Below are 24,262 nucleotides of genomic sequence, written 5' to 3'. Positions count from 1 at the left end.
CAGGGGCAAGGGTGACCGGGACCCGCACGAGGTCCAAATCACTCAGATAGAATCGATATATTTTTTCTATGTGAAAAATATCGCACCAGATTCTTGCAATCAATGCAAGGTGCACGCAGAAGCATATACCCTGGCTTCTCCACCATTCGTCCACAGACAGTTTGACAATAAAGAGGATAATAAAATCACGAAAAAACGAACTCACCTCGTGTTCTAATGAAAGAGACAGACCAGGGGTGTGAACCGGGAGGACACAATTAAGTGACTAAAGAGAGAGAGCAGACAGAATAGCTTGTCAGAATCGGTAGAATACGTGTCCCGGACGGTGTGGTGCGTGCTGTCATCGTATTGGGACTGTTCTCGACCGCTTAATCCTCGGCCCTGAGCTCAGAAATAACCCACTCCCTCCCTCCCTTCGTTTTCTCCTGCTCTCTCTCGTTCTCTCAATTTTTCCTCCCACTCATCATTGTTCGCTCCCTCCCGGTCGGCCTTGAGGACCTCCCTCACAAGGTCAGTTTGATTGAAGGCAAGGAAGATCATGTTTAATATTAACACATTCAATAAAGATGATATTACTATGAGAGAGAAAACTAAGACCGTAAAAGTAAGAATGACAGTAATAAGCAATAATACAAAAAACAATCCCAAAATATGTTTTCTTTTTATTTACAGTGTTAGTAATCTCTAAAAATATATATTTTAGATAGACTTTTAAATAGATAAAAAGGCAAATCTTGGGTTAGTGGAAATTCCTCATAAGTATGAAAATGTATGCACTCACTAACTGTAAGTCGCTCTGGATAAGAGCGTCTGCTAAATGACTAAAAATGTCAAAATGTAAATAAATAAATATTTATTGCTTTGCCTTCCCTCCATCGTAGAGTTTGTACCTCTACGGGCATTGTACTTAAAGTAATCCTTAAACGTAATTTCCGGTTTAAACAGTCACGGTTCCGCCAGCAAGCACGCGTCGGCAACCGAGAATCAATCCAAAGGGTCAGCATAATAACAACTTGCAGGAAAACCTCAGCCATAAAATCACAACCAGGTGAGGGGTAGGGTATAAAACCTTTACAGACCACGCCGAGATGTTTAAACTCGAGGGGTTAGAGCCGAAAATGGACCCAGAGGAGATGAAGAAGAAGATGCGACAGGATGTCATCTCGTCCGTGCGCAATTTTCTAATCTATATTGCCCTTCTCAGAGCCAGTAAGTAACGGCCTTCACATTGCACACTTTGTGCTTGTTCAGCAGTGCAGGCGACTGCCGACTGACTGATTTACAAAGAACCTTTCATCATAAACAACTACTCATTATTATTTGTAGATCAGTCAGTCACAATTTACCCATGATACATTATGCTTTTGAACCTCTCGAACACGGCCATTATCTCACAATATATTGTGTAATACATGGGTCAGTGCTATCCCTAAACCCTAACCATATCCTTACCATAAACATAATCCTTGCCTAACACTAACCATTTAAAATGTAAACTTCAATGGGGTAGGGAGGTCCCAAGGATCCAGGATAGCACGGACTGTAATGCATGTCTCACTCACCTTACTCACATGCTCAGTGTTCCGACAAGAGAGTGTACACAGAATCAATGGCATCACTAGACATGACTCTTTACAAATCATCCATCAGGTAGTGACCCCTAAACATGGTTCCCCTCTTTGATCTGGGAGCCGGCTTTCTTGTCTTTGCGTGAAAATGATGGTCATTAATCTAGATAGCATTCCCAAGGTCTTCGATAGCTCTTTTGACCATAAACGGTGCCTCAATCAAAAAGGAGCATTTATGGATAATTTACTACACTAGGCCTAAGTTATTACGTTTTGTTTGACTACTGCTTTCCTTTGCCCCCACACAGCTCCATATATCTTGAAGAAGTTGGACAGCATTTGAGACCATCTACCTCCAGTATTCCCACACTCAGGCAGTTTAATGAATCAAGGACTATGGACATCACCATAACAGGGGCACAGTTAACAAAGGGACGAGCGGCGAGCTAAACACCATCATGGATCCTATATGGAAGACTTCTTTATAGGCTATAATGGAGACATTACGTTGTCCCCCATTGCACTTGAATACTAAGATGTTGTAATTTGTAGTCATCGACGTGTCATCTGTTATTTTTAATGGTTGCCTTTTAGTGGTCAATAAGAGAAAAACATCTGATTGTGTTTTTGTTTTGAGTGTTTTTGCAGATCTTTTCCATGGTCCCTCAATGAATGAGAGTTGTGTAATTGGAATTTTGTTGGACATCACATGCAATAAAGGGAAGATGTGTTTAAATATTGATTGCATGGTTTTTGTTCATTATCATCTGGTATAAATGTCTTGAAAAAGCAAGGCCCAAACTGGCCAAGACCCCTTGAGAACTGTCATTTATTTGTTTTGAGTTTAAGATATTCTGTAGATCCTCAGGTATACAATATACAGCAAATAGGCTGGTAGAGGGTAGTATGCCAAATTTGCTTCACACATAGATAACTGCTTGCCCCTTGGACTCCACAGCAGCATGAAGGCAAGGGAGAATAACTCTCAAGCAGTGCAGTACAGCAACCATCAACACCTGAATATGCCAAATGGGGGGCGCTCTTGTCTTATTTTTGAGGAGGACACCAGCATTCTGACCATGAAGCTGGCTATTTCATTCAAAACGTAATAAGTGTAAACATTAGACAATGCAATTATTTCAAATGCAGGTTTTTTCTTCAGATAAGGTTGTAAAATATTGTCTCATATATTATTACTTAAGAAGGGATGCATGAACGAATGAAGAGCAAGCCAGTAGATCAGCCAGATGGCGAGACGAGCCCATGACCCCCACGCCACCCAGATGAGACACCGCGTTCTTCCGTGTTTTTGTTAGATTAGTTGTTTGGGCCCGCCCCCTCCCTGGTTACTGCGGCGACCATACACATCTTCTGCAGGCTAAATACTATTTTCAGGTAAAGTAAGCCAATTGTTGTTCTTTTGCGTTTGTTACAATTTCAGTAGCTCGATAGCTAGTAAATGTAGCTAACATACTTTCTTTTTTTGTTTTTTTGTAAAGCAATTCAAAATATACAATAGTGAAAAAACAGAGTATACAACGGAGAATACAAACATTACAAACAACAGTCAGGGGAATACAGACAATACATTATATAAACACCTTGTAAAAAGATAACTGAGCCATCTTCATTAATTTAGCGAATGATACAAAGTAAACGAGGGCGGGATTAGATTCTGAACGGGGCACCTGTCTAGGAGCGACATGTCCTTCCGTAGGAAGGGGGACCCCCACCTCCACAAACGGTCTGGTATGTGTTGCTTGATATGAGCACCCAAATGTATCAAAGAATAGGTCATGCGTCCACGATTAGTTCGTGGCAACTGCCTGGCCAGTGATCTAGCTAGCTAACATGCAGCAAATTCAAAGATTTTCCTGAGTTACAGTTCATAGAAGGAAATCAGTCAATTGAAATAAATTCATTAGGCCCTAATCTATGGATTTCACATGACTGGTCAGGGGTGCAGCCATGGGTGGGCCTGGGAGGGCATAGGCCCACCCACTTGGGAGCCAGGCCCAGCCAATCAGAATGAGTTTTTCCCCACAAAAGTTATTTATTACAGACAGAAATACTCCTGAGCACCCCCCCTCCCCCTCATCAGATGATCCCGCAGGTGAAGAAGCCGGATGTGGAGGTCCTGGGCTGGTGTGGTTACACATGGTCTGCGGTTGTGAGGCCGGTTGGATGTACTGCCAAATTCTCTAAAACGACATTGGAGGCGGTTTATGGTAGAGAAATGAACATTCAATTATCTGGCAACAGCTCTGGTGGACATTCCTGTAGTCAGTATGCCAATTGCACGCTTCCTCAAAACTTGAGACATCTGTGGCATTGTGTTGTGAGACAAAATTGCACATTTTAGAGTGGCCTTTTATTGTCCCCAGCTCAAGGTGCACCTGTGTAATGATCATGCTGTTTAATCAGCTTTGTGATATGCCACACCTGTCAGGTGGATGGATTATCTTGGCAATGGATAAATGCTCACTAACAGGGATGTAAACAAATTTGTGCACAAAATTTGAGAGAAAAAAGCTTTTTGTGCATATTTATTTCAACTCATGAAAAATGGGACCAAAACTTTACATGTTGCCTTTATATTTTTGTTCAGTATACATTTCAGTAATTAGCTATCCTCCTAAATGCAGTGGACAGTGGATAAGTTGAAAATATTTGTCTGAAAACAAACTAGTAGCCAGTTATTGTTGCCCGTGGTGTAATCATGACTAACCAGTTGGCTAAAATAGCCTGCGTGCCCATGAGCTCCCAAATCTAGTCTAGATTGCTGTTTATTTTGGTGTCCACGATTAGCTAGCTAGTTGGCTAGTGCATGGCCAGTGTGAGCCAGCTTGCTAGCTACGTTTCAGTCAATAGCTATCCTTATAAATGCGGTGGTCACCGGATAAACTAGCTATGAGTTTAAGATATTTGGCTGAAAACGAGCCAGTTGTTGTTGCCAATGGTGGAATCATATCTAACCCATGAGTCTAGCTAACGTCGCGAATTAGGAATTCACTAACTGAGCTGTTTTATAAGAAAATGACTGATATGAATCAAACACTGTAGCTAGTTAGCAAGCCCTCCTCGGCGACAATGTTATTGTCAGATTTGTATTTTAATTTCATGTTAACTGTCATTGAAGTGGTTACTACTGGTTTCAGACATGAGGCGATAGAAATTCTCCACCTTGTCACGCACGCACTCAAGAAGGCTCAACCAATCACCCGACGGGTTCTATGCAGAAACTCATGAATATCCATAAAATCCCGACCATTCTTCTTCTTCAATGAGGTTTAACGGCGGTTGGCATCCAATTTGTTGTATTACCGCCACCTACTAGACTGGAGTACAACTCCCTTTTATTTTCCTTGAAAAATTAAATAAAACAAAGCAAAGAAATACCCTACCATCTAACACTACACTCACAAATTCAAAACTATTACTAATAATTAACCCCACCTTTCTCCACTATTTAAATATACTCACTCCTACCTCATGCCCTCAACCTGAAATGATGGGACATCACCACTTAACACTCCCTGTAACTCTTCTGCTGTCAAGTCTCGCACACCCAAATATCTCTCTGCAGCTGCCACCACAACCTCAATTTTATTCGACTTACGTTCCATCCCTGCAGTACAATTAATAACCATTGCTATAAACGCTAAAAATCCAATCTTACTGAAACATATATCACTTGCTTGCCTATCCCACTGTACTGGTACATATCTCCTACTCTCACCACTCCCCCCCCCTTGACCCCTCTTCCTCTACTTTCTTCACTGCCTTCGCATATGACAACTTCTTCTCTACTCTTTCCCTGGAAACCTCAACCTGCTTCTCTCGCACTGGACATGTCTGATCCCCAGCCCCATGGCCACCCCTACAATTGGCACATACCACCACTTTCCCCACTGCTTCACACTCCTTTGTCTCATGCCCTTCTGCACACTTCTCACACCTTGGAATCTCCCTCCTACATACTGCTGCCACATGCCCATAAGTTTGACACCTGTAACATCGTAATGTACTCGGCACATAAGCTCGCACAGGATAACTTATATATCCTAATTTCACTTTATAAGGCAAAGACTCAACTTCAAAACTCAAAAGAACAGACAATGACTCCTCTGTTTCCCCACTCTCGCCACCCTGTTTGCGTCGCACCAAACGACGAGCATCACACACACCGGGAATCTTCTCCTTCAGTTGATCCACTTTTACATTTACTGCTACCCCAGTAATCACTCCTTTCAATGGCGCCCTTTTCTTGAGAGCGAAACAATTCACAATTCTTTCCCCCATTTGTTTAACTCTGAGCGCCTTCTTCCTCTGCCCAACAGAAACACAAACAATTATCACTAGACCACTTCCGGTTACCCTCACCGATTCCACTATACCCAACACTTTTTTCACCCATCTTGAAACCACAAATGGATCAGCCAAAAGGCAAGGATCCACTTTTTCCACAAACTTCACTCCTACTGTCACAAACTCATCTTTATCCTGACCCTCTGTGCAAGCCTCTGGCTCCGAACACTTCACCACACCTACCACCTCCGATACTTCACCCTCATTCACTTCCATTTCTCCTCCTGTCTTCAGCTCACTTTGCTTATATTTCCTACCACTCTTCTTTAACAAACCTTCTCCCCTTTTCCTGCCATTTTTCCCGACTCAAACTCACAGTCTTCCTCCCTCTCTCTCTTAGACCTCCTCTGCCTCTCTTTTTCCCTCCATTCCTCCTCATTCATCCAAGTATACGTCTCCTTATGATAATACTGCATTTCTCCTAACCACCATCGGTTTCTTGCCTTCTCAAAGGACTCAATTTTCCCCCTCCTTTCCCTTTCGGCGTCTATTCTATCCTCTGGACTTGTGTCGACATCTTGGCCTGCGTCTTCCGTCGCCCTCTACGTTAGAATCTACCGCCCAATCCCAACCATTAAGTGCTGTCGATCAATATCACCCAATTTACCAGTTACAGCCAATCAGAGCTGCTAACGGGGGTACAGGGTCTGTCTGCCCGCCCATCGTCTCTTTCACCGCAGATGAGATCACTACATTGCCTGATACACCAGAGCGTGCTTTGTGCTTAACTCAGCGGTGAGTTAAGAAACACGATGGACTCAGTCATGGCTATCATAAACCTTATCCGATCAACATCTAGCCTGCAACATCGCTTGTTTCGTAGTTTGCTGAGCTTCATGATCTTCTTTTACATAATGACTTTCAGTGGCTTAGCAAAGGTAATAATGCACTTAAGAGAGCAGCCTATGTGAGTTTAGGGAGTGATATCTTCAATCAGTTGAATGGACTTAATTTGTAACTACATGGGAGGGATAAAATAGTTATTGAGATGATTGAAAAACTTACATATTTTCTAAATAAATGTGTTATTTTCTCCTCTGATTTGAGCCCAAATAAAACACTCAATTTCCCTACACTGCTCAACTCTCCCGTGATGTAGGAGTTTTTAGATAAACTGAAAGCTTTGCAACGAGATTTGAGGAGTTTAAGTCCCCACAGAGGTGGTGCAGTTTGTTATAGGGACCCGTTCTCTGCTGGTTCGGGAGGAGAGACTTCTCAGCAAAAGCTAGTCAACTGAGATATGCCATGCATAAAAGGTTTCCTAAGTGTAAATAAAAACAAAAGATCAAGCTATGTATGTAAAACGGACAGGAAAGTGGAAATTAATTAATGTGATGCAGGTCAACTGCGTTATAAATACAAATGTGTTCCATTATTTAAACAATTTGAATTTAGCAACATTTAATTTAATAAAAGTGCTTTATAAGATTATAATTGTCTTTGTGTATTGTTTTTTATACTGGTTTTAGGAAGAGTAATCCCATGTAGAAAATGTCTGGCCCCCCTGTTAATAACCTTTTTCAAATCTGCCCCTCCCTAAGAATATACAGTAGTTGAATAGCCCTTGTATACCCTATGAATGTCCCACCTACTTCCGGGTGCAAGTTCCATACTGCTTTTGAATGTATGTCAAGCTTATATCATCAAATTCATGAAAATTGGGTCATTTAAGATATACGTAAAATTATATTCGTATTTGTGGATAGATGTACTTTTATGAAGGTTTTCGAAACAAAACGCAATCTAAAACTTTCATGAAAGGCATCATGTATAAGTAAATTAATCCACGAATACGAATATAATTTTACATAAATCTTAAATTACCACGTCTTCATGAATTTGATTATATAAACTAGAAGCCTATTCAAAAACATTATGGGACTGGCACCAGAAAGTAGGCGGTACTTTCATAGGTTATTCCAGGCATGAGCATCAGGATATTTGCATCATTGTGGTGAGGGATTTTTAAGGAGTCAGGCGCAGGAGGGTAAATCACAGAATAAAGGGTTTATTCCCAAAACACAGCGGTACGCAGCAATGCGTCAAACACTCCAGTGCGTAAATCAGGCGCACTGGGAAAACAACAAGGTACACGGGTGAATATCCCGGCGATACAAAATACAAGGAGCTCCACCGAGCTAAACTAACCTCCACAATAAACAATCACACACAAAGACAAGGGGGCAGAGGGAACACTTATACAGGTACTGATGAGGGGATATGAACCAGGTGTGTGTAATAAACAAGACAAAACAAATGGAATTATGAGATGAGATGAGGAGCGGCAGTGGCTAGAAGGCCGGTGATGATGAACGCCGAAGCCTGCCCGAACAAGGAGAGGAGGTAGCTTCGGAGGAAGTCGTGACAATCATAGTTTTTGTTATTACTAGCATTGCATCTATTGTGACAGAGCTGCCCATTGCTCGTTACCCATTACCCAAGCTTGTCTGGGTTTAGTGCTTATGAGATCTATCAGGAGTTACATCAGTTCAGTGACACTGACTCTTGTCTCTGCCTGACCATTCAGTTTGACCATTCCTCATATTCATCCTCAGGCTGAGATGGACTTCCCTGGTTACTTCAGCAGTCATGACTGGGGTCAACTCCAGGCAGCAGAGATCTGTCCTGCTCAGCAGCTGGGGCTCAGCCTGGTCACATCAGCTCTGGAAAGGAGCCTCGACAACAGAGAGACCGGGGCGGATGCTAGCCAGGCTGGAGGCAGGGATGGAGGGGTTGGAGCGGATGGAGGCATTGAGCAACAAGCAGCTTTCCCTAGATGCTGTCTTCACAAACGCAATAACTCTTCTCCCCAAGTGTTTCAGGAGGAGAGGCTGGACAGCAAGCAGAAAGGGGGCAGGCTCTCTGAGGAGAATCACGAGGAGGGCTCGCCAAGGGTGACTAGGAATAATGGGGGTGAGGAGCTTCCCTCCTCTGACTCCCTAAAGACAGACGAGGGCCTCTGCCTGGAGAGAGGAGGCGTAGAGGAGGTGGAGAAGAAGTATTAGACAGGGGGAGTAGTAATACAAGAAGAGATACAGCTGCCTAGCCAATCAGATAGTACTGTGGGAAGGACGCGGGAGGATGGGGGAGAGGGTCACACAGAGGGTTCTCTGGTGAATGGAGGGATCGTGTTTAAAGTGAAAGTGGGAAAGGAGGGAGAAGAGGATGAGGATCAGAAGATGGATGTAGTGGTGAAGAGTGAGCAGGTGAACTCCTCCTATCCAGACACACCAGGTGTGTCCAGTGATCCTCCATTCCCATCCGAGGACACTGGTGATCATCAGGATGAGCCAGCAAACGATGAGAAAGACATACTCAGCCCAAAGGGAGATGACACAAGCTCATCCAACCCCCAATCTAGCTCCGATCCTCAGACAGAGACAGACCCACTCCAAGACAACATGGATGGAGGAGATGGGTCGTCTGACAACGAGGGCCTAGATAGCAACCAAGACCTGGGCCTTTCCTGCATTCTCAACCCCAGAAGTCAGCTTGGCAGTGGGCCATTAGGAGAGGACAGCCTCCCAAACACCACCATCAGTGAGTCTCAGGCAGAAAACAATGAGGCTGTTAGGTCACTTCAAAGCTTAGAGGCAACAAACGCCTCCTCTTTCTGCTCTGCGTCCTCTTCCTCCCTTATGTTCCCAGTAACCTCTGTCCCCTTCCAGCAGCTCCTCGCCGGCGATGGCCACAGTTTCAGCGAAGGCTTCATCCTCCAGCCCACCCAGACTCAGGACATTCTAGGGGGCTTCCTAAGGGGAGTCAGGCCAGATGTTGGCACCTTGGGCAGCCTCAGTCTGAGCACCTCCCTCTCCCGAACCACCAGGGCTGACATAGCTGGAGTAGGGGGTAGTTTAGGGGCGCCAGCTAACTGTCGCATTGCCCCTAAAGTAACCCCCAACTCTGAAGGCCAGATAGACAGCCAGTCTCAGGATGCCTCTTCATCCTCCGGTCCAGTAGGGGGTGAAGCTGCTCCTCGGCCTGCCCTCACCAGAGCATCAGAGAATGTACTGTCTAAATGTAAGAAGGCCTTGACGGAGCACAACATCCTGGTAGTAGAGGGGGCCAGGAAGTACGCCTGACGGATCTCCTGTAAGACCTTCCTGACCCTGACAGACTGTAAGAAACACATCCGGGTCCACACAGGGAAGAAGCCCTACGCCTGTCTCAAGTGTGGCAAACGCTTCAATCAGTCGTCCCACCTATACAAACATTCTAAGACCACCGGTCTGCGCTGGCAGAACAACCACCTGCCTGCCACGTTGCTTTGAGAGACAGGGAAATCAGGTGGAAACGTTGTGAAACATAGCCGGTGCTACCAGTCAGAAAGCTCATTGACATTTTCCATTTCAAAATGTTCTGCCAGATCAGGGTTGTTGGTCTGGTGCTTGTTACAAACAATATTGTTAAGTGGACACCCTTGAATCCACAAAGTGGGCCCACTTTTGCACTGTTTTACATTGATGAAAGAAAATTAAATAATGTTGACCGTTACAGGTTCCCATAAACAATTGATGCTTTTAGAAAGCACATAAAATGCATTCGGAAAGTATTCAGACCCTTTGACTTTTTCCACATTTTGTTACGTTACAGCCTTATTTAAAAATAGATTAAATTGCCTTTTTTCCTAATCAATCTACACACAATACCCCATATTGACAAAGCAAAAACAGGTTTTTAGACATTTTTGCATATTTATATAAAAAATATCACAATTACATAAGTATTCAGACCCTTTACTCAGTTCTTTGTTGAAGCACATTTGGCAGAAATTACAGCCTCAAGTCTTCTAGGGTATGACGCTACAAGCTTGGCACACCTGTATTTGGGGTGTTTCTCTCATTCTTTTCTGCAGATCCTCATCTCTCTGGTTGGATGGGGAGCGTCGCTGCACAGCTATTTTTAGGTCTCAAGAGATGTTTGATCGAGTTCAAGTCCGGGCTATGGCTGGGCCGAAGCCACCCCTGCCCCAGTCTGAGGTCCTGAGCGCTCTGTAGCAGGTTTTCATCAAGGATCTCTCTGTACTTTGCTTTGTTAATCTTTCCCTCGATCCTGACTAGTCTCTCAGTCCCTGCCGCTGAAAAACATCCCCACTTCCGTCTGGCCACTCTACCATAAAGGCCTGATTGGTGGAGTGCTGCAGAGATAGTTGTCCTTCTGGAAGGTTCTCCTATCTCCACAGAGGAACTCTGGAGCTCTGTCAGTGACCATCAGGTTCTTGGTCACCTCCCTGACCAAGGCCCTTCTCCCCCAATTGCTCAGTTTGGCCGGGCGGCCAGCTCTAAGAAGAGTCTTGGTGCTTCAAAACTTCTTCCATTTAAGGATGATGGAGGCCACTGTGTTCTTGGGGACCTTCAATGCTGCAGACATTTTTTGGTACCCTTCCGCAGATCTGTGCCTCGACACCATCCTGTCTCGGAGCTCTATGGACAATTCCTTCAACCTCATGGTTTGGTTTTTGCTCTGACATGCACTGTCAACTGTGGGACCTATATAGACAGGTGTGTGCCTTTCCAAATCATGTCCAATCAATTGAATTTACCACAGGTGGACTCCAATCAAGATGTAGAAACATCTCAAGGATGATCAATGGCAACAAGATGCACCTGAGCACAATATTGAGTCTCATAACAAAGTGTCAGAATACTTATGTAAATAAGGTATTTCTGTTTTTAAAAAATTATAAATTGGCAAATATTTCAAAAAAAACGTTTTTCGCTTTGTCATTATGTGGTGTTGTGTGTAGATTGATGAGGGAAAACATTTATTTAATCCATTTTAGAAGAAGGCTGTAGCTAACAAAATGTGGAAAAAGGGAAGGGGTCTGAATACTTTCCGAATGCACTGTATGTACTGTACTGTCTACTCTAGAAGATGACTGTTACATAAAATGCAACGTGTTATCATAGAACATGTAGGGAGAGAATGGAACTCTTTGAGAGAATCTTTACCATGCATTACATCACACACTATTTTTCAGTAAGATCACTATTGAAGAGTGATGGAAATAAACTACATTGGAACCACACTGATCCCTGACTACTGTCTTTTAATGATCTATTCTGGTAACTTTATTCATTGTTAATTTACTCAAGTATCTAGAATAATTTTTATGGGGAAAATAATATGTTCACACATTACTACATTGAACATAAAGCTTTGTTAAAAAACAAAACCAGAATGACAGTATGTTAGAGGGGAATATCAGGCGTGGTCAGCTGGTTTGAAACAGACAATGATTGCAGATGGAGTGTTTTACCATAGAATTTGAAACAAATTAATTGGAGATGGAGTGTTTATCTTAGAATTATGCACAACTAGACAACTGAGATCCATCTCAATATGTTAAACATACAACTCAACTGGAATGAGAACAAGAGAACATTACCATCACAACTACTAATTTACTATTTTAGTTAAGTATTTTGTACAATTACATTTGACAGAAAGTGTTTCATAAGACCACTGTAATGAATTAGTAGTGTGTGCACTCATTGTAGTGCTCATCTACGTCTTAAAAGGAAGCCATGGCTGACCCTTCGGAGTGCTGTTAGAGAGGGCGAAGGCATGTTCTCAAAACGCTAATACTATACACTTCCTCCTTCAAAATCCGAGCCACATACCACAAATTAGTTATTTCTTATAAACATTGTAAGATCGAAGAGCAAGAGGCAAAAGTTGACCTTCATGTTAGGAGAGCATGTTAATACAACTGCAATACTCTTAACACAGATGTATTTCCTTTTCACTTACGGCTCTAACCTTCCTGGTAATGACTACTGATTGGGTGACAAAGATCATTCTAAGGAGGACAGAGGCATAGTTGAGTAGTTGTAGAGCAGCACTAGAATTTGAGTTCGCTGGGCATGTCTGTGCCCTGTAGGCCTCCCAGCAGGTTGTTGGCGGACAGCTCTGCCATGACGCCACGTGTGGAGTAGGTGGCACTGCCAATGTGGGGTAAAACCACTGCAGGTAGAGAGAGGAGGGAAATGTATTAGCAGGGACATGATCGCACTGCAGACATTTGGTCGCAAAACAACTGGTTGATTTTAATGAGAATATTTAATATGATTGATTAATCTGGAAACATCACAACAATGATCAGAGAGAAACCATTAGACAACACAACACAACAGAGATGCCTCAGTAAACTGCCTTCCTCCCTCTGTTTCTCTCATGACCCCATTAACTCACCACAGTTTTTGAGGGTGAGGAGGGGGTGGTCGGTGGGGAGTGGTTCTGGGGTTGTGACATCAAGCCCAGCACAGGCTATCTGACCACTGGACAGAGCCTGGTACAGATCCTCCTGATTCACCACTGCACCCCTATAACACACACACACAGTGTGTTCATTTCAAAACCCAGTCCGTGTGGTTGGTTTGGCACTGCTCAACGTGTTTAATGGAGTACCTGCTGGTGTTGATGAAGACAGCAGTGTTTTTCATCTTGCAGAAGAAGTCCTTGTTACACAGCCCCTGGGTCTCTGGTGTAAGGGCGCAGGACACCACAACAAAATCACTTTCAGAGACCAGCGTGTCCAAGGGCACTGCAACAGAGAGGAGGGGAGGAGAGAGGAAGGTGAACGTACAGTCCCCCTGTATGAAAAAATTAAATAATGTATGCACTCACTAACTGTAAGTCGCTCTGGATAAGAGCGTCTACTAAATGACTAAAATGTAAATGTAAAATGTGAAGAAACAATCAAATAAACATCTAATCTGATTCTCACCCTCTATCTCATACTTTCCTGTTTTCCCTAGCCCTTCCACTCCTGCTCACCGTATTCTCCCTCCACTTCAGCAGCATATGATTTGGCAGTTCTTCCAGAGTACAGGAGCCTCTTCACTCCAAATGGTTTCAGCCTCCTGGCTATGGCCATACCTGAGGGAAAACAGCATTGACTCCAGACAATCAATCAATGAATAAGCCCGTTTGTCCTGCCCTTTCAGCTACTATATGGATTGTATGGACCTCATGCCTAAGGGCAGGAGTCACAGAATCCAGTAAGTCAATCAAGCAATCACTGTCGCTCTACCTATGCGTCCCAGTCCGATGACACCAACAGTGCTGCCAGACAGACCATAACCACACAACCACAGAGGTTTCCAGGTGCTCCAGCCTCCACTGGAGAGAGAGAGAGAGAGAGAGAGAGAGAGAGAGAGAGAGAGAGAGAGAGGGGGAGAGAGAGGGGGAGAGAGAGATTAAAAAGAGGGAACTGAGGACACATTCTGTTGTACTCATATTCATTTTAGATAGACATTTGTTTAGGCAACATATCCATAAAGTGTCACTGTACAACATGTCAGAGCGATCATCTGGAGCTGGAGTCTAATGTATCTGTGTGTTTATTAGGCACTGACTTTTTCACCTCCACCACGCCCTCTGGTAGCCGCCGAGCTGTGGCCAGGAGCAGGGCGACGGTCAGCTCCGCTGTGGCATCAGTCAGGACGTCTGGAGTGTAGCCCACACGCACCCCTCTGCACAGAACACAGAGAGGATGGCACAATGAGAGTTGCTGACTTAGATGTGAGGTTAAGGCATTTGTTTATACAACTTAGTTGATAGTTAGTCTTACCGTTTCTTGATCTCATCCATGGCCATGTGGTCAAATCCGACAGACAAGGTACTTATCACCTTCAGGTTTGGCCCTGGACACAAATCAATAGTTACGTGCTAGGAGAAGACGGAGTGGGAACTATCATACAACGCATACACTACTGGTCAAAAGTTTTAGAACACCTACTCATTCAAGGGTTTTTCTTTATTTGTACTATTTTCTACATTGTAGAATAATAGTGAAGACATCAAAACTATGAAATAACACATGGAATCATGTAGTAACCAAAAAAGTGTTAAAGAAATCTAAATATATTATATAGATTCTTCAAATAGCCATGCTTTGCCTTGATGACAGCTTTGCACACTCTTGGCATTCTCTCAACTAGCTTCAGCTGGAATGCTTTTCCAACAGTCTTGAAGGAGTTCCCACATATTCTGAGCACTTGTTGGCTGCATTTCCTTCACTCTGCGGTCCGACTCATCCCAAACCATCTCAACTTTGTTGAGGTCGGGGGATTGTGGAGGCCAGGTCATCTGATGCAGCACTCCATCACTCTCCTTCTTGGTAAAATAGCCCTTACACAACCTGGAGGTGTGTTGAGTCATTGTCCTGTTGAAAAACAAATGATAGTCCCACTAAGCCCAAACCAGATGGGATGGCGTATCGCTGCAGAATGCTGTGGTAGCCATGCTGGTTAAGTGTGCCTTGAATTATAAATAAATTACAGACAGTGTCACCAGCAAAGCACCCCCACATCATAACACCTCCTCCTCCATGCTTTACAGTGGGAAATACACATGCGGAGATCATCCGTTCACCCACAACGCGTCTCACAAAGACAAGGCGGTTTGAACCAAAAATCACCAATTTGGACTCCAGACCAAAGGACAAATTTCCACCGGTCTAATGTCCATTGCTCGTGTTTCTTGGCCCAAGCAAGTCTCTTCTTATTATTGGTGTCCTTTAGTAATGGTTTCTTTGCAGCAATTCGACCATGAAGGCCTGATTCACACAGTCTCCTCTGAACAGTTGATGTTGAGATGTGTCTGTTACTTGAACTCTGTGAAGCATTTATTTTGGCTGCAATTTCCGAGTCGGTAACTCTAATGAACGTATCCTCTGCAGCAGAGGATAAGTTCATTAGAGTTACCGCCCCTAACTTGTCACAACACAACTGATTGGCTCAAAAGCATTAAGAAGGAAAGAAATTCCACAAATTAACTTTTAAGAAGGCACACCTGTTAATTGAAATGCATTCCAGGTGACTACCTCATGAAGCTGGTTGAAAATAAAGAAAAACCCTTGAATGAGTAGGTGTTCTAAAACTTTTGACTGGTACTGTATACTGTAAAATACATGTCTAGCAGCCTCATAAATTCCATATATTGGAAAATACTGAGAGGTGCTGATTGAGTTCATCTGGTCCAGGTTATGTCCAGTGTACCTGCTGCGTCCAGAACTTCAGTGTCGATCTTGTCAGACAGGAGACACAGCAACCCATGGGCCCCCGCCACGCCCTTCAGAAGCTCCGCCCTTGGAACAGGCTCATCTGAGTCCCACAGGGAAACCTTACATCTGTTTCCATGGAAACGAGGGAGATGGGGGTAAAAGGGGAGAGATTAAGATGAGAGTCAAAGACAATTTAGAACATTTCCTTCATAGTACAGTATTCTCCATGTATTCTGGATTGTCTGTCTGCTTTTTCAAGGTTTCAGTCTCTTTTCCTTCCCCTTACAGATGAATTTACCCTTAGCTTTAATCTTTATTATACCACGTTACCTTTATTAAATGTTACATAGATGTTTGTAAGTGTTATAACGCCTTTAGATCCTTATTACAAGTTCAGAGTACCGGCTATAACGTGTGACCTGGAATAAAGGTCACAAACAACTCCAGTGAACTTTCTCTTTTAGAACACATGGTGTAACATTACCCTCCACTTCATATGTGTGTGCAATGCATTTATACAGCAGTAAGTAGACTAGCACTACAATTAAGTAGCACTATTATGACACAACTCCGTAGACATCACACAGACACATGCATGCATAATAGATGAAAAATGACAGCGCATGAAAAACTAATTAGGCTAGTTAGCAAAGTATATCTAAACTCTGTGGAGTTTAGATGTACTTGACTATATTAGTTGTCCTTGGCTATAGGCTACCACACTCTCGCCAGCAGATCCGACCCGCTTGCTTACAGCTGCACTAGGGTCGGACAGCATTCCGAATTGTCCCATTATCCCAACACCAAGAAGATTTAAGTAAACTGCAGTTTTCATCCTCATGATAGATGGGCGGTAGGTAGCCTGGCGGTGTAGGAGTGTTGGGCCAGTAACCGGAAGGTTGCTGGATCAAATCCCAGAGCTGACAAGGTACAAATCTGTATTTCTGCCCCTGAGCAAGGCAGTTAACCCACTGTTCCCTGTGGATGTTGATTAAGGCAGCCCTCCGCACCTCTCTGATTCAGAGGGGTTGGGTTAAATGTGGAAGACACATTTCAGTTGAATGCATTCAGTTGTACAACTGACTAGGTATCCCCTTTTCCCTAGTTGCAACAGCAGCCATCATGGAATGTCAGGTCTCGTTGAACAACAGATGAACTGATTGGCTGACACTGCCATTCCAAAATGGCTGCTGTGGCTTATTTTACGTAGCATGAGGACGAAAAAGACAGTTTCCCAAAAATGTGAAGTCGTTCAATATTCTCAGTGTAACAGTTGGGATAATGGGGCATTTCTCATCCCTGGATTGAGGTATGTTTTCCGAGCCATATCTTGTGCCAGCTCTGCAGTGTTGTAATATACACAGGAATGCTGTCCGACCCTAGTGGAGCTGTAAGCGAGCAAGTCGGATCTGCTGGCTACATACACTCCAGCCTGTGACAGAATCTTCATTCCCTCCTGTGGGATGCGTCTTGTTATGAAAACCTTCATGATCTTCTGAGCAGTGTGCATCCTCCAAAGGACGGGAAACGTCAGAAGACCTGCTTGAAATAATGGCCCGAATCTCCCTACAGTTGTAGCTAAGTTTGCTGATTGTTTAGTGTTCACAATTACGTTTCAACATGTGCACTAAAGCGACACTTCACACAGCGCGCTCCGTGGCACCACTTACCAGGAAGTGTGTAAGACAAACAACATTGCGCATGTGCAGTACTGCATTCGATTCTCAATTGTACACTCCTTGCGTCCTCTCTCCTCGCCTCCTTCTTAAAACCTATTGGATGAGAAAGCCCGAGGTCCCGCCTCTCTGACCTTCTCCTCCAATAGTGGCTGTTGTAACTATTGGCAACCCTTCCCACTCCCGCGTCATTAGGCAGATGAGGTTTATAGGGGTGGATCCCAAAATAAATGTGTAAAGTGATAAAAACAAATTAAGTTAGTTGTGCAAGACATTTTTATGGATAAAACAATAAGTAGCATATTGTTTTTAAACGTGTGCATGTTTTTCTCCTCTGACAAAACAAAAGCAGATTTAAAAAGTCTTCCGCGGTAGGATTTAGGAGGAGAGGACACTTCTGTTTGCCTACTAAAGGGGTTTCCACTAGATAGCACAGCCACAAGGTCAAAATGGGCTATTATCGTACAAATTCATGAAAACAACATTTGCTTTTTGGTATTAATGTAAGGTTAGGGTAATGCATAAGGTTATCAGTGTGGTTAAGGTTAGGTTTAAAATAACATTTACAGAAGATAAATTGTAGAAATAGCCGGGGTTTATAACTTTGTGGCTGTGGTAACTAGTGACGACCCTACTAACGAAATGACACACTCCTCGACCACTTATAGCAGGGTTCTTCAATTCCGGTCCTGGAGGGCCGAAACACTTCTGTTTTTTATTTCTACCTGGTAGTTAATTGCACTCACCTGGTGTCCCAGGTCTGAATTAGCCCCTGATTAGAAGGAGAGGATGAAAAACAGAGGTGTTTCGGCCCTCCAGGACCGGAATTGAAGAACCCTGGCTTATAGGTTTCCGGGTCAAGGAGGAGAGAGGATGGAAGACGGTCTTTTGCCCAAACGAGAAGTTCTCTTGGATGCTTTTGCTGCGTTCATATACCGCATTTACGTGCTAGTCAGAACTCAGAAATGTCGGACATGCTAACTGGTTGTAGTTATACACGTGCCGCATTTTAACCAGTTAGCAAGTCAGAAATGCCAGAGTTTCCTAGTTCCCACTAGCACGTAAAACATTAGGTGTGCACAATTAATTGGTTAGAGAGAGGTCTCAAATACCACTTTCATTTGTATCCCCTGTAGCTTAATGCTGCGTTCGAAGGAAGTGGGAATTTACCATTTTTCCTAGTCTGAGCTAGTTTTTTTCTGAGTTCCCAGTTGTCTTGAACGCGCTGAAGTTGGATGTCGGAGATTTCTGAGCTCCGAGATCCCAGTTCCCAGTTGTTTTGAACATGACATGAGCTCCCACTTAACCCACATGCTGACCTCTGACGAAATTACCTTGATAACAACATTTTCGGCAGTTAAATGCAACAACAAAACTTTAAATTCAAAGCAAGTGAATGCATCCAACTGGTATTTACGATTTCACAACTGGTAAATTCCCACCTCCCACTTGGTTACGAACGCAGCATTAGTGCCTATACACTGAGTATACAAAACATTATGAACACCTGCTCGTTCCATGGCATAGACTGACCAGGTGAATCCAGGTGAAAGCTATGATCCCTTATTGTCACTTATTAAATCCACTTCAATCAGTGTAGATGAAAGGGAGGAGACAGGTTCAAGAAGGATTTTTATGCCTTGAGACAATGAGACATGGATTGTGTATTTGTGCCATTCAGAGAGTGAATGGGCAAGACAAAATATTTAAGTGCCTTTGAACAGGGTATGGTAGTAGGTGCCAGGCGCACCGGTTTGTGTCAAGAACTGCAACACTGCTGGATTTTTTCACGCTCAACAGTTTCCCGTGTGTATCAAGAATGGTCCACCACCCACATGAAATCAAGCCAATTTGACACAACTGTGGGAAGCATTGGAGTCAACATGGGCCAGCATTCATATTTGATATTAAAATCTTAATTTTGTGATCTCTTATTTCTGTTAAAGCTATTTCTGTCTTTTGATTTGTTTTTGTTTTGTTTTTCTGCTTTCCATAATGCCAGAACCATTCCTTGTTGTTGATCTAAAAAATATATAATAATCAGGTGGGTACTTATATTTGTCCTATTTCACATGTACAAGTGTGTATTATACGGATGTGTGAATTGGAAATGTGATTTTTGCATATCCTAACTCCCCCTGAGACACCCTCAGAGAGTGGGATCACGGCCAGGGTCTGCCATTACACTAGAAATAACTAGAATGACCGGATTGATGCAGATAACTCACAAAAGCAAAACAACCTAAATCAAGAGAGATTATAGGATATTCCTCATAATAGAAATCTTGCCATTTCCCCTTTAAGAAAACCAATCCTCCATGCCCCTCCTTATAGTTTGCCGATGTCTTCCTGGTTCAATTAAATAGTAAACTCTTCTTTAATTTGGATATCAGAGTGGAGCATAACTTTTGCCAAAGCGAAGGATTAAAAATAGCTGCTATCCAAGCTCACTGCGTGTGAGGGAGAAGCTTCAGAAGGAGGCATTTTGTCGGAGGAAGGTAAAAGAGGAACTCTTGCTTTATCTTTAACGTTATCCCTTTCACCCTTGGTTTTAACTAGCTAGCATCGATCAGTTGCCTTTCTATAGCTAGTTAGCTAACAGCTTGTTGATTCGCAGACGATCAACAGAGCAGATTGTCCACTCAAACTGAATTGACGCTTTACATGTTTTCCATATGACATCTAGCATATGAATTAACTCCATGCTCTAGAGTCTCAAATGTTGCTATTTTTCAGTAACGTCTAGTTAGTTAGCCACATTGTTTCATTGTAGCAACATTCTATTTTTTTTGTAGATGTGTTGCGTTTGATGTGCGATCGGGCGCAGTGCAGCGCACATTCATTTCTTAACCATACGTGGTCGTTGTGAAGGAATGCTTTGCATGTAACTACAATGGCTATCTCTTCCATCAATGCCTATAACGTTACGTGTTAAATGTCTATTTGTCTCCTCCACTATCCATTATGTCTGCAGATAATACTGTATCTTTATAAACTGGTATTTAATAATCAGCTCCAACTTCGTTGCAGATTTGTGTGAATACATCCTATAGCCCACCCTCCCACACATTTGAGGGAACCCCTGCCTTTCACTCGCCTCTTGTTTTGATCCGCGCGCGTGAAAAACCGACCGAGCGGTGCCTTGCCATGGCTCTTCTGACCCTGCATCGGTCACCGTCCATCTCCACCGCTCCGGTGAGTCCCTTTCCCGCGAGCCCCACACATATCTCAATGCAGCTTTACTAGCAATTTATTTTTCCATGGCAGCGCCTTCACTTCACTTCACATCACATCATATGATACTCTGCTTTACAGTGTGCGATTCGATACACTGGCCAAGCCTATTATCAAGAATCCATTTGCTTTGGTTAATGAACAACAATCTTTGCCTGGGTCTGTCCAGTAACCTGCTTGGTGTATTCATTCGCGATGATATCATCATCACAGCATTGTAGACTTTGGATAATGTAAAGGGTATTTTATGCTCGCTGGTAGCCAAGGCAGTTATTGTATTGATAAGCAGAGATAACATAACTAAGTAGAGGGCAAACATGCCATAAACTATGTGATACACATGTTACAGTGTATCTGGGGGTGGATATTCACTAAATTTAATCCATAAAATGGTCCTTTGGAGGAAGGATAACCTCACTCACCCCCCATATCATGTCTCCTCTCACTCCCTCTGTATTTCTCTTTCACTTCTCTTTAAACATTTAGAGCAACTTTAACAGGCTAATTTAAACTTTGTCACTTCCAAGGCCTCGCTGGTATGTTACGAGTATGCCAAAACATCAGGCGACATTCTCACTTTTCTGTTCCCAGCTTCCCCGGACAGGCAGACATAACTTTGCCCTCCTCCGTCCCCCTGCATACTACTACTCTGTCATCTCTACTACTGTTAACTCATTTTTTCTCCTTCTCTCTTCCTTTCAAACCCTCAACGCTCCTCTGCTGTCCTCTCCAGGCCATCCTCTACAATTTTTTAATTGTGTGTTGTCTGGACATGTCAGTTGAATAACAGGTAATGTGTGATGATTCCTCACAAAACCAGGACAAAAAATTTGGGGTGGATATTCACTTAATTTAATCCATAAAATGGTCCTTTGGAGGAAGGATTGTTGACATACATTTGGGCAATTTCACGGTAACAGAATGACGATGACGACGATTTTTCACTTAAAAAGTATGACAAACAAAATCCGTTGATTGCAAAGTTAAACAAACCATACAACCCTATGCACAAGGACTAGTTTTAACAATTTCTAGATTTTTTTAAAACTAAAAAACATATTTACTCGAAGAACAGATGTAAAGTTTGGTAACAGAATGACACTAAAATCTCCCTCAGTTTTGTGACCACCTACCAATCGTAGACATCTGTTTCACAAGTTTGGGCATCACAGTACAGCACAGTAAAGTATAGTTCAGTACATTACAGTAGAGAACAGTAAATTATACTGTACTCTACTCTAGTGTGCTCTAGTACTGTAATGTAATGTACTGTACTAAACTTTACTCTTCTGTACATTTCTTTACTGTAATGTCCACATTTGTGAAACAGATATCTATGATTGGTTCAGATTTGGACTGACAAAATTTCAACTACTTTTCAACGTCCATGGATGTCCGATGTCGGCATTTCCATGTAAAAAGCCCCATAAGCAATGTAATCCATAGAATGTACCTTTTGGATTGTTTACATATATTTGACATTTATATCTGAAAAATAGGGGTAGGGTTGTAGAGAATCGAAGGACCATGACTGTAATAAGAAATCTTAGGTGCTGGCTTAAGGCCGGTAGCAACCACTACAGAATGCTCTGTCAGAACAAGGATGAGGCGGATGTCCAGGTTAAGGGGAGTTTAATGGAAGAAGATGCCAAAATTCACACATCACACTGGGAACTAAGATCAGCTGGATCCCACAGCAGCAACAGGCGAAGATCTCAGGAGAGGAGACAGCTGCACAACTGAAAGAGAGGGGGGGGAAAGACCCAAAGGTGGGAGAGAGCTGGACCCTGGGTCCAGGAGAAACTGACAGCGCCCAGAGCTGTTGACTTGGGGCCTGACAGAGCTAGTGACCTGGGGCCTGACTGGGCTACAGACTGTGAGCTAGGGAACGTTAGAACTATCAGGACAGAAAGCTCTGGGCCTACTGGGATAGGAAACTGGGTACCCAGCTTAGCAGAAAACTGTGAAGCCACTAAGCGATCAGGGAACTAAGGGCTAAGATACTCTGGACCTACTGGGGCTATAGACTGAGGACCTAGTAGGGCAGAAGGTGAGGTGTCTCCTACGACAGGTCACTGAACACCTTGTTCCGGAGGGTACCCCACGGGGAAACCAGGAGGGTTCCCCACGGGGACGTCAGGAGGGTCTCCCAAGGCTGGAGCTAGCAGGAAACAGTTTGGATGGGCTAGCAAGAACCCCAGGGCTGAGAACGGCAGGTTTCACCAGGCAGGGACTGACGGCCTGGACAGCAGACACGGACCGAGCCACTGCAGCAGAGACTGGAGGGGGCTCCCAGGGAGGAGCAGGGAGACGTCTTTGGACCGCAGTAGGCTGGACGTCGAAGGTAGGACTAGGCAGATCCCACCAGACAAGGACTGGAGAGGTCTGAGTGGCAGGGCTGGACTTGGCGCCTTCAGCAGCTACAGACAGGGCTCCCACATTATGGACCAACTGACATTTAGAGGTGTCAGCTGGAGTAGGGTTCTCCCTCAGGGTGAACTCTGGTATCTCCTCCATCCCTGGAGAAGGCTGTAGGTCTTCCTGCTCGGGAACAGGCAGGGAGGTAAGGATTAATCTTGGGGTCCAGAGCAGGGGTCGGCAGAACCTCTGTCACTGGAGACGGCGATGGCACAACTGTGGGAACCAGTTGAGACTCTGCGACAGTTGCTGGTTGAAGCACAGCTGTGGGAGTGGTGAGCTGAAGCTCCATGGCAGGAGCCGGTGTAGTAGGCCCCACTACTAACTGCAGCTCCTTTCACGGAACTGTCTGGATTTGCTCGGCTGGGGTCGGCTTGAGCACAGTGGTAGGGTGCTCTGCCAGGGTGAGCTCTGGTAGCTCCTCTGGCCCTGGAGAAAGCTGTAGCACCGCTGTGAGGGACTCTACAGCAGGGGTCTGATCCGAGACCGGGGCTAATGGTGAAGCTGATGTGGAACGGCGCTGCGTCTCGAGCATTTTCTGGCGTCAATGAGCTGGTTGCGCTGGCACCACAGAACCTCATTCTGGCGCTTCTGGTGTAGTATCTGTTGCATGATGATCTCTGAGATGATGTCATCAACTTCTTGGGCAGCTTGGTGGCACAGGTCCCTGTTCTCCTCTAAGACGCCTTTCAGTTGTAAGAGGAGAGAACTGTTGAAGGACTGGGTGAGACGGTCAGGTGACAACTGGGAGTGTCCATCAGGTAAGTACTGGCGACGGTGGTCGGGTGGACTGTAGGAACATTCCATCTTCCGGACTGCTTCAATGAGCTCATCAATCTCGTCACGCTGGCTGTGTAAACGCGGTCCACGCTCAGGTCCACGCTGATTCCGGTGATCTCTGGCTGAGGTTCGACGCTGATCTTGGCGATCTCTGGTCGAGGTTAGCCTGAGGTGCGAACCCGGTGAATTAGCAACCAATGAAAAGGCTG

The 24,262-nt window shown here is 44.0% G+C and overlaps 4 protein-coding genes across 7 annotated transcripts in view; 2 read left to right on the top strand and 2 right to left on the bottom strand.

Moving 5' to 3' along the window:
• The window catches only part of LOC121543490 (FERM and PDZ domain-containing protein 1), a 33,813-nt gene extending 33,406 nt beyond the window's left edge, over positions 1 to 407 (bottom strand). For both annotated transcript variants that reach the window (XM_041853375.2, XM_041853384.2), the window contains exon 1: positions 206 to 407. The gene's annotated coding sequence lies outside the window, so the exon portion shown is untranslated. The remainder of the gene's footprint in view (positions 1 to 205) is intronic.
• A 526-nt stretch (positions 408 to 933) lies between these two features.
• LOC121546695 (mitochondrial import receptor subunit TOM5 homolog) lies at positions 934 to 2,310 on the top strand. The gene is made up of 2 exons (XM_041857930.2): positions 934 to 1,209; positions 1,877 to 2,310. The coding sequence occupies exons 1-2, from the start codon at positions 1,089 to 1,091 to the stop codon at positions 1,909 to 1,911; spliced, it is 156 nt and encodes a 51-aa protein (XP_041713864.1). The 5' UTR covers positions 934 to 1,088; the 3' UTR covers positions 1,912 to 2,310.
• Positions 2,311 to 12,213: 9,903 nt separating this feature from the next.
• Positions 12,214 to 24,262, bottom strand: part of LOC121543478 (glyoxylate reductase/hydroxypyruvate reductase-like) — a 21,214-nt gene continuing 9,165 nt past the window's right edge. Inside the window, exons 1-9 of one of the 2 annotated variants that reach the window (XM_041853357.2) lie at positions 17,370 to 17,647; positions 15,941 to 16,071; positions 14,512 to 14,584; positions 14,297 to 14,413; positions 13,972 to 14,060; positions 13,716 to 13,817; positions 13,347 to 13,482; positions 13,131 to 13,261; positions 12,214 to 12,902 (exon numbers count right to left, since the gene is read on the bottom strand). In XM_041853357.2, coding sequence (XP_041709291.1) covers positions 12,781 to 12,902; positions 13,131 to 13,261; positions 13,347 to 13,482; positions 13,716 to 13,817; positions 13,972 to 14,060; positions 14,297 to 14,413; positions 14,512 to 14,584; positions 15,941 to 16,071; positions 17,370 to 17,455 — 987 coding nt within the window. In that variant the 5' untranslated portion in view covers positions 17,456 to 17,647 and the 3' untranslated portion in view covers positions 12,214 to 12,780. Of the gene's footprint in view, positions 12,903 to 13,130; positions 13,262 to 13,346; positions 13,483 to 13,715; positions 13,818 to 13,971; positions 14,061 to 14,296; positions 14,414 to 14,511; positions 14,585 to 15,940; positions 16,072 to 17,369; positions 17,648 to 24,262 lie in introns of those variants that run through there. The other variant, XM_041853362.1, reaches the window with a different exon arrangement.
• LOC121543468 (protein phosphatase Slingshot homolog 3) overlaps positions 19,955 to 24,262 on the top strand; it is a 22,066-nt gene continuing 17,758 nt past the window's right edge. For both annotated transcript variants that reach the window (XM_041853343.2, XM_041853333.2), the window contains exons 1-2: positions 19,955 to 20,119; positions 20,652 to 20,816. In XM_041853343.2, the coding sequence (XP_041709277.1) occupies positions 20,769 to 20,816 (48 nt within the window). In that variant the 5' untranslated portion in view covers positions 19,955 to 20,119; positions 20,652 to 20,768. The remainder of the gene's footprint in view (positions 20,120 to 20,651; positions 20,817 to 24,262) is intronic.

Source organism: Coregonus clupeaformis, chromosome 3, assembly GCF_020615455.1.
Source record: "Coregonus clupeaformis isolate EN_2021a chromosome 3, ASM2061545v1, whole genome shotgun sequence".
Taxonomy (NCBI): domain Eukaryota; kingdom Metazoa; phylum Chordata; class Actinopteri; order Salmoniformes; family Salmonidae; genus Coregonus; species Coregonus clupeaformis.
This window is presented reverse-complemented; position numbering and strand designations above follow the sequence as displayed.